The sequence below is a fragment of the Serinus canaria genome, chromosome 1 (assembly GCF_022539315.1).
Source record: "Serinus canaria isolate serCan28SL12 chromosome 1, serCan2020, whole genome shotgun sequence".
Lineage (NCBI taxonomy): Eukaryota > Metazoa > Chordata > Aves > Passeriformes > Fringillidae > Serinus > Serinus canaria.
This window is the reverse complement of record NC_066313.1, coordinates 48708692-48724555: the sequence shown is the minus strand read 5'-3', so window position 1 is coordinate 48724555 and position 15864 is coordinate 48708692. Positions and strand designations below refer to the sequence as shown.

At 35.0% G+C, this 15864-nt stretch overlaps 1 protein-coding gene across 1 annotated transcript in view; it reads right to left on the bottom strand.

Moving 5' to 3' along the window:
- NBEA (neurobeachin) overlaps nucleotides 1-15864 on the bottom strand; it is a 453025-nt gene that overhangs the window by 222776 nt on the left and 214385 nt on the right. The window contains exon 36 of the mRNA XM_050977434.1: nucleotides 9483-9547. Within this exon, the coding sequence (XP_050833391.1) occupies nucleotides 9483-9547 (65 nt within the window). The remainder of the gene's footprint in view (nucleotides 1-9482; nucleotides 9548-15864) is intronic.

The window sequence follows — 15864 nt, the reverse complement described above, 5'->3', positions numbered from 1 at the left end:
TGGTTTATACCCGATGAACAAGCATGATAATGTTGTCATCCTTTGAATACTAACCAATTTATCTATATCCTGAGTAATTCAATCACATTCATGGCATAAGTTTACTAAAAAAAAGAAACCTCCAGCTTTTTGGCTTGAGAAAAAGTCCCTTCAAGTTCTTTTTGTTTCTCAAAGGAAATAAAACCAAAATTACTCAGAAAGAATCCCAAATCAGGAGAAATCTTACCCTCAGTAATAACAAAGAATTCAAGTACATTAAAAAACATTAAAAACCTCCCTTCCCACCCTAAGAGTAAGAGAAAAATCAAGGATCTCTTGGTCAGCAAATTTGCTCCTTCATTGCAACAGGCAACTACATAATTTAAAATCTTTCATTAACTGCCTTTAGCTTACGAAAGGCATTTTCATTAAATCTAGTTCTTGAAATGTGTTTTCATTACATGAAAATGTGATTGAGTTACTTGCCTCCCACACAGCTTTGGAAGGTTTTCTGAAGCTTAAAACAGTTTTCCTCTCCAATCCAATGTATTCAGCAGTCTTAACTGTGCCATTTTACACAAACCTAGCTCTTAGGTTTACACAATCCTTCCTTCTGATGATCTTCTGGTAGTCTATGTATGCCTATTCCTAAGTGAACCAGATCTCTGATATTTCTTGAATGGCAAAACAGTAGATAAGTTTTATTAATATCATAATTTGATTTTACCTTTTCTTCAAGTGCATATCCAAAATTATCAGCAGTATTCTAGACAAATTCCAGTCACTATTTACATAGTAACATGGAAATAACCCTTTCGGATGCAATTCCATAATTTTTTTTTCCTTATTCTGTGATTTTGCACAAGCAAATTTCAGTGACAGATTGGTCTTTTACCTCCTCAGATATTTCCAAAAGATGCATGTATTTTCTAGCATATATTTTCAAGAATATGAACACCAGGTACTGTTATGTTAAAAAATATTTATATAGTACATTACGCTGTATAACATTTATATTAATACAGGTTGAAACCCACCCAGCATATCCTGATTGATATTTCTGTCATCTGCCCAACCAGGTTTCCCATCCAAATTTTTTACAGAGCATTCTCTTTCTGGGGAAAAGTCTATTATCTGTATCTTCCCCTGGCCATCATCCTGTACCTGAGTGACCAATATCACTGAGAAGCACCCTGAGGCACAAGAATGGATGCATAATTGCTATACAAATGGGTGATCTAAAATTTGAGAGCTTTCCAATTTTTACTCTCCTCAAAAAAAACCTTGTGCTCTTCCGTTATATCTCTTTATCATGGTGACTAAGTTATACCCACAGTTCTCAGTCATGCTTGTAAATCCTCATCCTGTCTTAGCAAGCACCACCTCAGCAGACCCAGTAGCTACATTAATGCTGAGACAGAGAGGAATCAGCCCTTCTGGTCATACTTATACATTTCTACATAAGTAGCACTTTCAAAGGGCTAAGGATTCACCACAGGCTCACTGTACTTTTTATTCTCACTTCCAGGAATTCATGATTTACCAAAAAAAAAAAAAAAAAGCCTTGAGTAAAAAAAAGTCAAAAATGGATCTTGAAAAATATTTGGCTTTATCCTGTGTGACCATTTCTATTTCTTCAGTTGCACCATTGAAACTCCTACAAGTATTGAAGACAACTGTGCTTACCAGATGAGCTGATCTCAACCAAGAGCTGACGACAAGCAAAAAATCTTATCTCCTCTTGTGTAGCAATCCTTACTGCATAAGGTAGAGACTAAACACGAACTAACTTAAGGTTTCTCTACACACAGACAAGCTTGGTTTATTCAAATGCCTACAAATTTACAAACCACAGGTAAAGTTTTTTTACTAGGAAACAGGTTTGACTTGGGTTTAGATTGTATCAAAAGAATTTCAGGAAATCCACCAACAAAGCAGTCCGAAACGACTTGTGCCTCAAATCCTTCTACAGAGAAATGATCTTTCTGTTCAGACAACTGTGGAGTTTTCAGCTGAAGATATGGGAGAAAAACAATAATTAAAAAAAGCTGCTGCTTCATAATAAGCATGACAAGGCTTAAGTATCTGTAGGAATAAATGATGGGGTCTCCTTAACCTAAAAATGGAAAAATGCAGACTTATGGGCAAGACCAGGCTGAGAGCAAGTTTCAGGACATGACTATTTATAAATATGAATTATTTGTTAATACTGTTTGGGAGTAGGTAAGAAGTTATTTTAAATCCATGTATCTAGCTTTCCAGAATTCTGTCCTCAGCAAAGTTACTTTAGAATTCCAGAGTGCTTCTTATAGGTTAAAGGAAGTTATGAAAAATATGTGCAACCAATCAGAAGCCCCTGTTTTACAGATAATGTAATTTAAAAAAGCTGGATTGTGGAGTACCATGTTCCATGTCATTCTCAAGTGCCTGGGACAACTTAGAGTTTTGGAAATAGAGATGGTGATAAGACTATACACAAACTGTATTAGAAACCTGTAAAAAATATAAAATGCTTGCAACACATCTAGCTGTGGATTGAGCAGTTATTTGTACACCTATTAGAATGAAGGATAAAAATTCCTGTCCCACTAACTATCCTAACCTGGCTTTGCTATCCTGCAGTCATTTGCTCCTAATAATAATCTCACACAGAGAGAAAGCACTCATAGCTTTCACGCTGCTAGACAAAAGAATTGAGCTTACATTACCCAGTCTTTCCTTTATTAGAAACAAACTAAAAAACCCAGATCATTACCAAACAGCAATTTTCAAAAAAGATTACCAAATGAACATTTGTTATAATTTAGCTAAGGTTTTGCTTCCTCTAGTCATTCCTGAAGTTCTGCCAACTCACATGTCCAGTTAAACAGATGTTTCTCTGACTTACTTTCATCATACGCCCATAGCTTTATTTAAAACAAAAAAACAAACCCAAAAAACTCAGCCTGGAAATGTGCCATGTTTTTATCAAACAGTTGTTTTGACAATTATTACTCTTAATGGCATTCATAAGAAATGAAACCTATCATTGCACTGGGTATCTGCAATAGGATAGTTCGTAAACTAGTCTAACTTGAAGAGTTTGAAGTTCCCCAAGATGCAGTACTGCTATGAATCTTTAATGAAAATTCCTATGAACTTTGCAAAGTAATGTCTAACACAGAGGTCTCATTTCTTGCAAGACAGGAATGATGAAGAATACCCTAGGGAAAAGTCTGAAATTATAGCATGCAAACACTGGCTATTCAACTACAACACAAGCACACTGACAAGACAAATTTCATGGAGGGCAACTATAATTGTTTCAGAAATCTCTCAGAAGCTGTAATTGATTCAGTAAAACTCAGAGATGACTACAAAGAATCTGTTCCACTCCCATAAAGACTTGCTATTTTGCAGAAGAATTTTCTGCAAATCAAGAGGAATCTGTCTCTTTGTAATAGTGACTACCCAGTAAATGCATGACCAGCAGTTTTAATGAGATGGCCTTTATCTGAGGATCAGCCTCCACTTTCAGATATGACCTGATCAGGCAATGCTAGAAGGGGAAAGGATACCTCAAAACCTCTAATAGATCTAAGAACTGTAGGTGTACTGACCCTACATGGATGGTTACCATAACAATGTACACTTTGTCTAACACAAATTACCTTTTCTGGAGCTAGGAAAAGGACAGCTATAGTAAGGAATACAAGATTATGAACAAGTACATCTAAACAAGGGACACAAGCTCACACTTTAGCTGGAGTAAAAATACAGACATTCAATGCCCACTTTTACAGAAGTATCTATGACAGGGATCCTCTACTAAAGGAGGATGACATCTAGGAAAAATTTCCATATAACAGCCACAGTTAATAAAAGATTCCTCCAATCTAAAGTTACATTTGGTGAAGATGACAATAAAGCAGCAGAATTTGGTTATATCTGTCAAAGACACAATAATCAAACACCTTTGCTCTTATTTTTGGTTTCTAAGCTACTACGTCCCGAGTGTTAACTTCTGATTGTATTTGCATTTTTTGGATTTCGCACATCAGTCCAGAATCTTTTGCATGTGGTAGCCCTGAACTCCATATGGTCTTATGACCCAATATCTTGCCTGCTTGGATGATTCAGGTCAGGTCCCCATTCTGTCCTGTAATCAAGATCATGATCAAAAAAGAAACAAGGAACAGCATCCATTTTGGACCCTAGTACTAGATCAGTTCTTTGAGAGCTATTAAGTGACCCAACTGCAGATGCACATCATAAATCAAATATGGCAAGTGGCACTATAGATAGACCTTTTAACATATGCCTGAACATTTAAGTATTGCAGAGAGGGAAAAATGGCTGTGAACTAATTTACCACAAACCAAACATATCAGGATTGCCAAATGGCAACAAAAGATGTCTGAAAGAAAATTTGATGTAGTTACCCTATAATCCCAGTTGAAGTAACAAGGAAAGAATATAAGTCTTTATGAGCCTCCTTCCAGGACTGAAACAGAAATTCATCAAAATGTAAAGAAACACCGATTTCTAGATTATTTAAACATCCTGTTATTTTTTTCAAAATATTTCAACAAACAAGGTTTAAAAGAAAATAGCTTCTTGTGAATTTTAAGTATGCTCAGAGGTCCATGTAGGTGGATATGCTAAAATACATATTTTGATGGCTAAAGGCAGAAGGCACACTTAGGTACAGAGATGGAATTACAGGAGCAAAGTTTACAATTTTAAATCTGAGATTAAATATATGCTCATGTTGCCTTAAATGTATATTAGAATTAGACTACTTCTATTTAAAATGAAGAAATTATGTAAAAAGTAAAGGAAAATTTTTAAATGAAAGGAACAAGATCATATCTTTAAAGAGGTGAGTGTTGAGACAGCATAATGGGGCAAGGAAATGAATGATGAGGACAGTAATTCAGCTCTGAAAGATGAACAGATCATGACCATAAAATCATCTCTTAGGCAGGATAGATGCCTGAGATACTCTGCTTGTCAAAAACATTAAGCTAAGGTACAACCAATTAACCACAAACTTTGGACCCTGTTTAAGTAGTAAGCCTTTTATCTGTTTAGTTGTCCATCTCTTCAGAATGCAGAGTTCTAACTGGTGCATGAATATTGTGGGACCTTTCCAGTGTCAAGATAAATGATGTTCATTGTTACTCCTGTGACCACAAATCTGATTGTTTTATCTTTTTTATCACAGAAAGCAAACAGGTTGGCCTTGGATGGTTTACCTTTTGTGAATCCATGTTGATTGTTATCAATTACCTTCTCTTTCAAGCAGTCAGAATGTGTTTCAAAGGGACTTGCTACAGGGTCTTCCAAGGGCCAGAAGAAAAAATGACAAGCTTTTCTCTGGATTTTGAGGATTGTTGTAAAGATGGGTGTAACATAGGCCTTTCTCCAGGCACCTGTAACTTGCCCCAATTTCCTTGACTTCTTGGACTGGTGATCAGCCTCACAAAGACTTTCACAACCATCAGATGTACTCCTCAGGTATCATGGGCTTGTATGGCACCAGTTGTTTCAAGGAGCTCTTGACTCAAACCTCATCCACTGTTGGTAGATGTCCTCCTTGAACCCTTTCACTAAAGGCAGAGCCTTGATAAAATTTAGTGAAGATGGAGGCAAATAAGACACTGAGCACTCAGTCACATCTGTGACTAAATCATCCACGCCATTCAACAACAAGACATTTCCCTTGGTCAGCCTACTAATGAAGCTCATGTTATCTTCAATATCTCTTCCAAGTTTCATTTCCAGCTGACTGCTGGCCTTCCTAACAATATTTCTTATGTGCTCACACTGCTAAATTCCTCCTTTCTAGCCAGCTTCTAGTTCCACCTCCTTTGTACTCTTTTTTTGCATCAGAGCTCTATAATAATTTCTTTTTCTGGCTGAACCACTCTCTTGCTACACAAACATTTTTCCTGTTCTTGCATTTGGATAATGCTGTACTTAAAAGTCTGACACCTTTTAGAACTACCTTGAAGGAACACATTTGCCTCCCATGGGATCCAACTGATCCATCTCCTGAATAGACTAAAATTTGCACTCATTCTGCTACTCTCAATCCTCACATCCCTCAGTGCCTTGGACACCACTGTTTCATGGCAAGTACAGCCAAAGGTGCCATTAATTAATCACATTCAAAAATAATTCTTGCCTACTGGTAAATAACAGATCCTGCTGTTTGTCAGTCTTAGCTATCTCATCATGTATCAAGAAGTTATCCGCAGCAGTCTTCAGTAATTGTCTTCCCTAAATGCATCCCACCTTGTTGCACTTCCAGAGGTTGTCAGGAAGGTTAAAGGCCCACATGGGCAACTAGGGTTTGTGATCCAGATACTTCAAGGTGTTTCGAGAATGCTTCTTCCTTTCCCTCACTCTGAATGAGTGGTCCATAACACCCCTGTGATTCTCCTCTGGACTCTCCTCTCATTCTGTCCTACATGCTATCAACCAGACTACCTTCCATCCCACTGAAGAACTTCAAAAATCTGAACTGCTTCTTCACAGAGAAGGCAACACTCCCTCCTTGATTTCTCTGGCTACCTTTTCCTAGGAAAACTGACTATTTCAGCACTTCTGTCATGCAGTGCAGGCTGTCCCACCAAACCTCAGTCATTTCTTCCAATGATGTCATAATTTTGTGATTGCATGTGGAGTAATTTCTATTCTTAGTTGCCCAAGATGTATGCATTTGTATACATATTTACTTGAGGTGGGTGCTCTTATCTCTCCTTTTTGTCAGCGAGCAGGCATGTTCTCTTGACCTCATCCATCACTACTCCACTTAAACGTGGGCCATTGTCTCCCTCACATATCATTCCTAAAGAAGTCTTTTCATGTCTCCTTTCACAGCCAACATTGCAGATATATCCAGCTCTAGAATTATGAAGCCTGCTTATGTGTACACCCCAACGTAAATCTTAAATCCCAATTAAGCTGCTGTCAGTGAAGTTCTTGACATGTGTAATACCCTCAACATCACACATTCATAGCAGGAGACTGATTAAATAGAAGCATAAAAGTTCAAGATCATAACCAGGATGTCACTAAATCTTTCAGGTGTATTACATACCTTGAAAGAATAAATTTAACTCTCTAGTCAGATCTCTTGTTACACTGAAGGCTGTTACAACAGTCCTATTTTTAAAAAGCTGTATCAGTGTTTCTGTATTGAATTCCAAAACTGCATGTTATTCTGATGTTCCTAAAAAACCATTATCTATACCAAAAAACCCAGAAACAGAGTAAATCAACCAATTTAAAATGAAAATGCAGCTTGTTAAAATAACAGGAATATAGTTGTAATTGTTTAAACTACACCTATACTAAAATATTTTGTTTAAGAATATTTCTAATACATTTAACAGTCCTAAAGGCACTTAAATTATTTCAAGAAGAAATAACAAGAGTTAGGAGCTCATAAAATCACCTTATAGCATAAATATATTAAAATATAGATATCTAGCTGAAGACATAAAACTGTGGACTTCTGCATTACATCTAAATATTTTCATCCACATTCAAAAGAAGAATCTTTCTCAAAACTTTTGATTTATTTTCCAGGTCTCTCAAAATCTTACCCAGAAAGTCCTTCAAAATATTCTTAATCTTCGTTTTGCTTTTAATAATTTAAAATTCAATCATTATTGCACAGCGATTATATGCAATTTTACATCCCATTAACCCTGCTTTGTTTTAATTATAAAGATCCTTTGTTAGATTCCTTTAAATGATCCAGTTTATAATTTCAGGTTATCCTAGGGAGCACTTTAATTCAGCTGCACATTCATCAACTGTTTATGTCCTGTTAATTGTTGACAACTGCACAATTGCATTCTCTAGCTATGATTGATGAATTGCATTCACAAGTTTAGCTATTAAGCAGAATAAATATTTATAACAATTTTCAGTTAAAGGATTGTTATCTTTTTCCCCAAATGGGTAAATTAAAAACAAACAGGCTGATTGCAAAGAGCATTTCAGTAACACACACATACTTATTCTAAAACACCTTTCTGAGAAAAGCATAGGGAGGAGCATGTGCCCAAGGGCAGTTTGATTAGACATTCCTATGACTCGATTTAAAGAGTGGTCCTTAAATGACACTTATTTTTGAAAAGTCACCTTTAGAGGAGATTAGAAGGTCCACTGGTATCTTAAAACCTGACTGCTAAAAATATGCAGATATAGTATTTGTTCAAAATGTTCATTTTATCAATAGAGAGCATGGAATAATACCTGATTTCAATATCCTTGCTGAGAAATAATAATAAAAGGTCCAAATGTTACTGCATATTACTAAGAGCATAAGCTTACTATAATTATTTAGTCTGTTGCCATGTACTATTTCTTGTACAATGTGCAGTACATGACCCCCTCAGGCAAGCCCTATTATAATGTAAAAATTCATATTTGCTCTTCATAGCAAGAAGAATTTCCAACGGAGAGACTTATGTTTCCTACTGCTATATAGCACTATAACTTCACTGTGCACAGGGAATCCAGGAGAATTTGCACAAGCCAAATACTGGGTAATAACACACTTTTTTTTTTTTTTTTTGATACTCATACTCCTATATTTCTATACTCTGACATTTTCTAAACTTCATTTCAAATAAATGCCTGATTTAACCACCGAAATATCAACTAGACAAAAATATTTTACAATAAAGAGAAGACTTGATGCTTCACTTTAATAATTAGGTATCATTGGTGAAAAAAAGAAATCACATATAAAATGACAAGATCTCTTCAACAGGTGTATTGCTTTTTTTTTTTTTAAGTTGCACATAACAAAATGCATAGATTCAAATGGATTTAATGTATTGGCCAATACAAATTAGGCACATTGCCTTAGTGGTTTTGTTTGTCTTGGTTACTCTGCTACCAGAAGGGCCAAAAAGTCTCTCTTTGCTTCCCAGCTCGCTGGCTGAAAGTAGCGAGACTCAATGCACAGAGTAGAACACATAGAATTAAAATTATTCCAGGATTATTAAAAAAATTTCATAAAAAATTTCAAAATCATGGAAGCTCATATAAACATAATGCCATGTGTGGTTAGCAGGACTCAAATTGGCTGGGAATTCTAGATAAAATAATAATGACATTATAGTATAGAGAAGTATGTCTGTAAAATGAATGCTGTGCTCCTAAAACAGATGGAGCAGCAGATGGTTTTACAGATTGGGCTCCCTGGACTGTCTGGGTAAAACAACCTTGCTGCTCTGGAGAATGGTGGTTCAATTCTCAAATAACCCTTAACTCGTATACAGTTCAAGGCAATTCTATTTCCTTCTGTCGATAAACAAAATTTTCAAAATTTACACACTTATAAATTAAATATTTACTATATAAAGTATCTATACAATAAATCTCTTAATTAACATGGCCTTTCCACAATCTTTTTGGAACAGATGGTGAGGAAGTATTATCACCCAATGGAATAAATGCAAAATGACTACTTGTTCAAAAGCTTTAAAATTCATTACCTTCCTTCATTGATGAGCTCAATAAATGCAAGTCCTGCATTCTTCTGAATAGAATTTTGCCATTCCTAAGAAGATAAAACATAACATGATCAAAACCCAAGGATTTTAAACCATTTTTGAAGCTGACCCTGGTGACTTCCTAACGACACTGACTTTAGGCAGAACTTCTTAATTCCCCCCAACACTCCCCCCCATCAAAAGAATGATCTGATCATTTAAAAAACTGCAATTAATTCAGATTTTCAAACAAATTTTAGGTGGTCATGTATTTTTCACCCTTAAGCAAGCTTTAGTTTCCTTGTCTAGAGAACAAGAAAACTTGTCTTGTTTCTGCAGTTCATGCAGTAGTCCAACGAACAAGTGCAACAAAGTACCTTCTTCATTGCTCCACTGCTACACCTTGCACATTTTGTTATAAAGGACAGGCAATAATCGCGTAAAATCCACCCTCACAGAGCTCAATTTTTGCTTCTTTCTGATTATAAGTGAAAACAAAACCAGCCTATGATAACAAACTATTTTTTTAATTGATTTACTGTTACCATGGATTTCCAAGATGAAATTTCAAACTAATTTAAATCACCTAACTGATCTAAAATTTAACAGGATTTTACTTCATATACCCCTAAGTTAAAGAGAAGTTTCACAATGCATCACAAATAGCTTTTGTCATACAACCCACTGCTTCTATCACATCAAGAATTCTGATACTTGAGATGAAAAAGGGTTGATCTCTCTCTCTAACAAGTAAAGAATACTTTATTTTGCAATAATTCCTTAAAATTTTTCTTTAAAAGCAATTAGAATTTCCTCTGCATCATAATGAAAAACAAAACAAAGTACATTAGCTGGATTACAGAGAGAGTTCCTAGACTTAGACTACATGTTGTCAATGGGTAGACGGTTACAGTTATAGAACTATTCATTTAATAAATTAATTTTTTTTTTTTTCCAAGAGTAAAAATTCAGGCAGAAATTCACAATTCTTGTTCCCTAATATGGGTGAAAAAAAGATGGCTTTCCATAGATAAAGGAAATTTTCTCAAAGAACAGCTGTGAAATCTAGTCACTAATCAGCAAAGTGCTCATTACTGATTACACAAATTTACAGATATGACCAAGTCATGCATCTTAAAAAAATCCCAACAGGAACAATCTAATACTCATGATTGGTTTTATAAAAGGCAAGCTACTAAAATACCCAAATAATGAACATTCTTTTGACCCATGGCTGAGCAGCTAACTCCTGGTTAGGGAAGACAAAGTATCGGCACCTAAGCCTCTAGCTTATGAGCTAGAAAACCATTGTAACAGGTCCTTTCTTCAGTGATGCTTATTTTGTTATTTTTCAAATCTAATAACTGAAGCTAATTATATCACTTTTGGAAGAAGTTAAATAATCTGTGTAGAGTAGAAAATCACTCTGAGAAACTAAGAATGAAAGAATTCAATTACCTAAACACAGGCACCTTCAGACATTTTAAGAAACAAAAGGTCTGGGTTAGAGATAGCATTCAAAGTGTAGCATTTTTTTATCAGAGCCTTTTACTGTACACTATACAAACCACTATCAGCATTTTCTTTTGAGATGCTTTTCTGCATCACAGTTGCTATGACTTTGCAGTCAGGAAAGAAGTTGAAAAGGCAGAGGATAAAGGAATAAAGGCTTCCGAAGACAGGTCAAAGAAAGCATGCTAATTAAATTTTTAAAAGGTAACAGAGGGTCTTCCTGTGTCTGAAGAAGCCCAAAAGATTCTTTCAAGTATTTTACCAGATCTTCCTGCTCAGCCTCCAATTCTGCAGGACATCCAAAATGACTAACTGGATTTTATGGGAAATATCTTAAATTGCCTAAAAAACCACTAAGAAGATATCTATATGAAACCACTTTTTATATCTCCATAGGTGGAAAATCTGATCGATTTATCATTACTCATGATAAAAATGTTTGAAACTTGCTGAAGTATCAACCAAAAACTAGTAAAAAAACATAATGATGCAGAACCTAGAAAGAAATTAGGATTCACAGTTCATGCATTGCTTCGCTACAAAGTAGCTACTACAAGATTTATTTAAGACTCTCAACCCTCCATTAATCCACAAAAAAGGGAATAATCATTACTGAAACAATTTTATTTCACATTAAGCAAAATTTAACAAACAGATTTACGATCCTGAGACATGACCTATATATGTGAGTAGGCGTTTGGTTTTCTTTTTTTCCATCTTGTTTTTAAAAGATGCAAACACTAGACTGAAAATATTTTTCAATGCCAGCATTACAGTTGCCTTTGCAATGGCAGTTCATGTCATCGCATGCACTTTAAGACCTGGATTAAGATGTGGAACAATTTTGTTTAGATTCTCTTGGATTCCAAAGGAATCTTTCTCAACCCCAAAATGCAAGAAGCTGAAAAATAAACACCAAATGAAACGGATACAAGGACAGCAGTTGGAAGATTTATGCTACAGTGAAGTGGAACCACAGCATAGTCATTTGCTTATTAGCAGCTAAGTGCTTGAAGGACTAGACTGCGTCCCACGCGGTTTTGGTGTATCATGAATCTTGTGAACCTTAGAGCAAGAGCTCAAAGCCTTTTCCATGCCTCAAAAATGATGGTAGCAATTAGGTGCTGAAATAACAGAAGCCTTTGACAAAATCATGTATGAGACAGCTACTTCTACACAAGAACATATGGATCTCTCTGCCCTTGGGGCTCCTGCTTAGTAGGGCAGTGGGGATGACTCAGACAGGGGAGGTGTAGGAGGCTCAGACACTAACACTGACAGTGGTCAAGAATGGTGACATTACTTCTTTGTACTAAAAACAGAACAAAATATTAGTTTTTAACTTTATTGATAAATAAATTAAAAAATTGTCTTCATAGATATTTACCAAACATCATGACTTTAGGCATTCAGTTCAATTACTTCCAGTATGCATTTGTTGTAAATAATTTATCTTATGGAAAATTCTATTAAATTCTATTCATTAAAAATGTTCTAATTTATTAGGATAATGGAAATCGCCACATTCCTTAACTTCTCCTCCTAATCCATTCTGTCATTGCTTGAAAAGTGTCAATGCATTAAGAATGCCTCAGTACCATCTCCTTGAATGAAAGTTCTGACTGAAACCTGTTATGAAACTGTTCATGCAGAGGACAGGAGATGAATAACACAGTACAAATATTGCTTGAAATTCAGTTGTTTTTTTATAAAACATGATGTACATTCATTTACTCTCTGATATCATTACAATTTTTACTTTTGAATGTATTTTCCAAGTTCTATTTCTTTAAAATTCTCCAATCTCCAGGACACATACAAAAAAAGAAAGAAAAAAGGAAAAAAACAGTCCAGACATCTTAAATTGATAATGGAAAATTTACATTGGAAAAAAGTAGTGGAGGGATCAAAAAGGAAAAACTAGATTTGGCATGTCAAGAACTTCTTTTAGTTTATATTATATTGATTTCCAAAAAATCTTTTGCTTACAATTTTAAAATTTTTATTCATGATGTCTAGAATATGCCTTAAAAAAATCTTGTGATAATGTAGTATTGTTATTAAAAAACGAATTGTGATTCTCAGAGTTCTCTCACCCTTTCCACTTTCTGCAAGGAAGCCTAAATTTGTATCAAAAATTTTGAGTTTCTCAAAGGAGTGCAGTTACTGAAATGGAGAGATACCTGGTGTAGCAAACATACTACAATTTTACTTGAAGTACACATGCTACTGTGTCAATCAATTGTATCTTTATTGGACTTCTCTCTTCTCTGTGCCTTAAACTGAACTGGGGTTAATTTGTTTTTATTGTACTGAACATTTAGTGCATTTTCTAATCTAAGACAATGATAACTCAGTTGACACCTCAATTCTTTGATCACTGCATTGTAATTAAAACTTATTGAGACAGAAGAAATTCTATTATATCAACTTTCTTCTTTCTAGACCCTTGTATATATTTGGTGGAAAATCCTGTATGGAGCTGAACAGGTGCAAGCTTTCATGTGGAGAAGGAAATGGAAACTATAAAAATGTGTTCACAATTCAAAACATGGATGTAATTTAGCTTGGGTTATCCAAAGATAACCAAAAATCACCCATAACTTGCTTTACTTCATTTAGGAGGAAATATTCAAAAGAAATGTTACATGATGTATGAAATGTTTTGTGGTTTTTATATGGCAGAAAACTGTGTCCACTAAAAGCAGGTAAAAGCAGATAAAAGCAGGAAATCTGATTTCAAGACAGAGTCTCATAATTTTTTGAGATGATTATACTGTTTTTAAGACCACAGATTTGTCCCTTCCAGTCCTAGAAGAATTTACCTAAAGAATCTGGAGTGTGAAAACCTTGCATTATTGTTTGGAATGAAAATCAGATCTAAGAATTTCAGTAACACTGCCTGTATACTTCTCTCATACTCACATATATACTGCTGATAAAGGATTAAAAAAATATATTTTTGGTCTACTGTTTCAATAAATTTGGGATCAATTTTAGGCTTTTGTAATTGGTCATCCATTTTAAAAGGGGCTATTTCCCACAATAAGCAAGTTGCAGAATGACTGTCGACGTCCTCCTGGAAGGAAAAACAGGAAGGGTAGTATTGGAATGCTCCTGGCCTTTGGCCAAATCCCAGAAAGGAAAAGAATGCAAAACTTTCATAACACTCTTTATGTGAATATGAATTTAATAAAACAATGGTAATAGAAAGTTTTAGATTACAGTTTCACAAGACGACAGCCTCATTTTTACTCTGCTCTCTTGACTTTAAATAATATGTTAATTTTCCTCTTTCTTGGTAACACACAGACTCATTGCCCTTCTGATCACCTGTGGTAATTGGCCAATTTATCTTGAAAATGGTGTCATTTTTCAACATTCCCAGAGGAACATTTCATTGGTATCTTGGAAGAAAAAACAAAATACCCCAAAAACTACAATTGCAAAAATATTTACATTATTCAAACAACAATAGAGAAATGGCCAAATTTATTTAGAAAAGTAACCTTCATCATCTTGTAGAAATTCTGCGTATCTTCTAATACAGACAAAAGTCATGTACTACAGGATACACATATCTCCACAACTTCTAGAGCTTACCTCCTAACTGGATTTTTTTTTTTAATTAAGGGATGCTAAAATTATTATTAACAACATGTATGCTATGTATGGCAATTTATCCTAAAAACCAGTCCACTTTTTACTCAACCACTCTTTGATGTTAGAGATAGATAACTAATTTGAAGTCTTCCAAAAAAAATTTGAAAACAAACAAATAAATAAATCTTTGGATGTACAGAAAAGTTCTCCTCATATTGTCTCTATTATAGTGAACCCCATTATCGTGGACCCCCTGAAAGCGATGGCATATTTATGATGGGTTCCATTTATTTATGATGGGTTCCAGTAATGACATTTGTATCCTTTCTCAGCCCTTCAAGAAATACCAACTCACTCTGACTTTCTAGGTATTTCATCCAGGTCTCATATCCTTCTAAATTGTGTGAGCAGCTTCATAGAGAAGTCAGGGGAAGGCAACTTGCCACATTAATACAGAGAGGCTGATTCTTACAGTTTCCTGATTCTTGCCATGAATCCAGCAGTTGTTCAGATCAGCATCTCATTTGTGTATATTCTTTAATATTTTTTGACAAAAGTACTCTGACAAGGACAGGCAAGAGAAGGCCTGAAGTCCCTGGATAACTCTGATATTAGATGAAAAAGAAAACATCCTGCATATCAGTAAAAGCAAAACACAGAATTTGTTTTCTAAATGTATGGGAATCTGCAAGGACACCTCACAGAATGATGAAGAAAGTAAAATTGCTCAGCAAGTAGGAAAGAATATACTAATGGTTTCCATTTGAAAGTTAGATTATCAGAAGCAGATGATCAAGAGATGAAGACAGATTGGGCTGGAAGACATTCAACACATGGACAATGCAAGAAAATTCTGATAACTCTAATCTTTTGGAAAATAATTTTCCAGATCATTCACCATAATTCCTCAAAGCAGGTAAGAAATGCTAAGGGGGGAGAGGGGGATAATCTAAAAAATAACCACAAAAAACTATCTCCCCAGAAAACCACCTAATTTTAGAGAAAAATAACTAACAAACATATAAAGGGAAAATTTTTTGGTTTCTCCTGTAGCTTGTACTGGAGTTCATTTAGGAAATTACACTAAGTGCATATAACAACCTATTTGTGTATAGGCCATGTGGTGGATTATGAAGAGTCCAAAATCAACATTAGAACCTAAGTATGTGTTTAAGCTGTACCATAATTGATACTGCATAAGGAAACAGAAGAATTCTCCCCTCCCTCTTGATAGACCTTCATGTAGTCCCAATAGAATTAGAATATTATA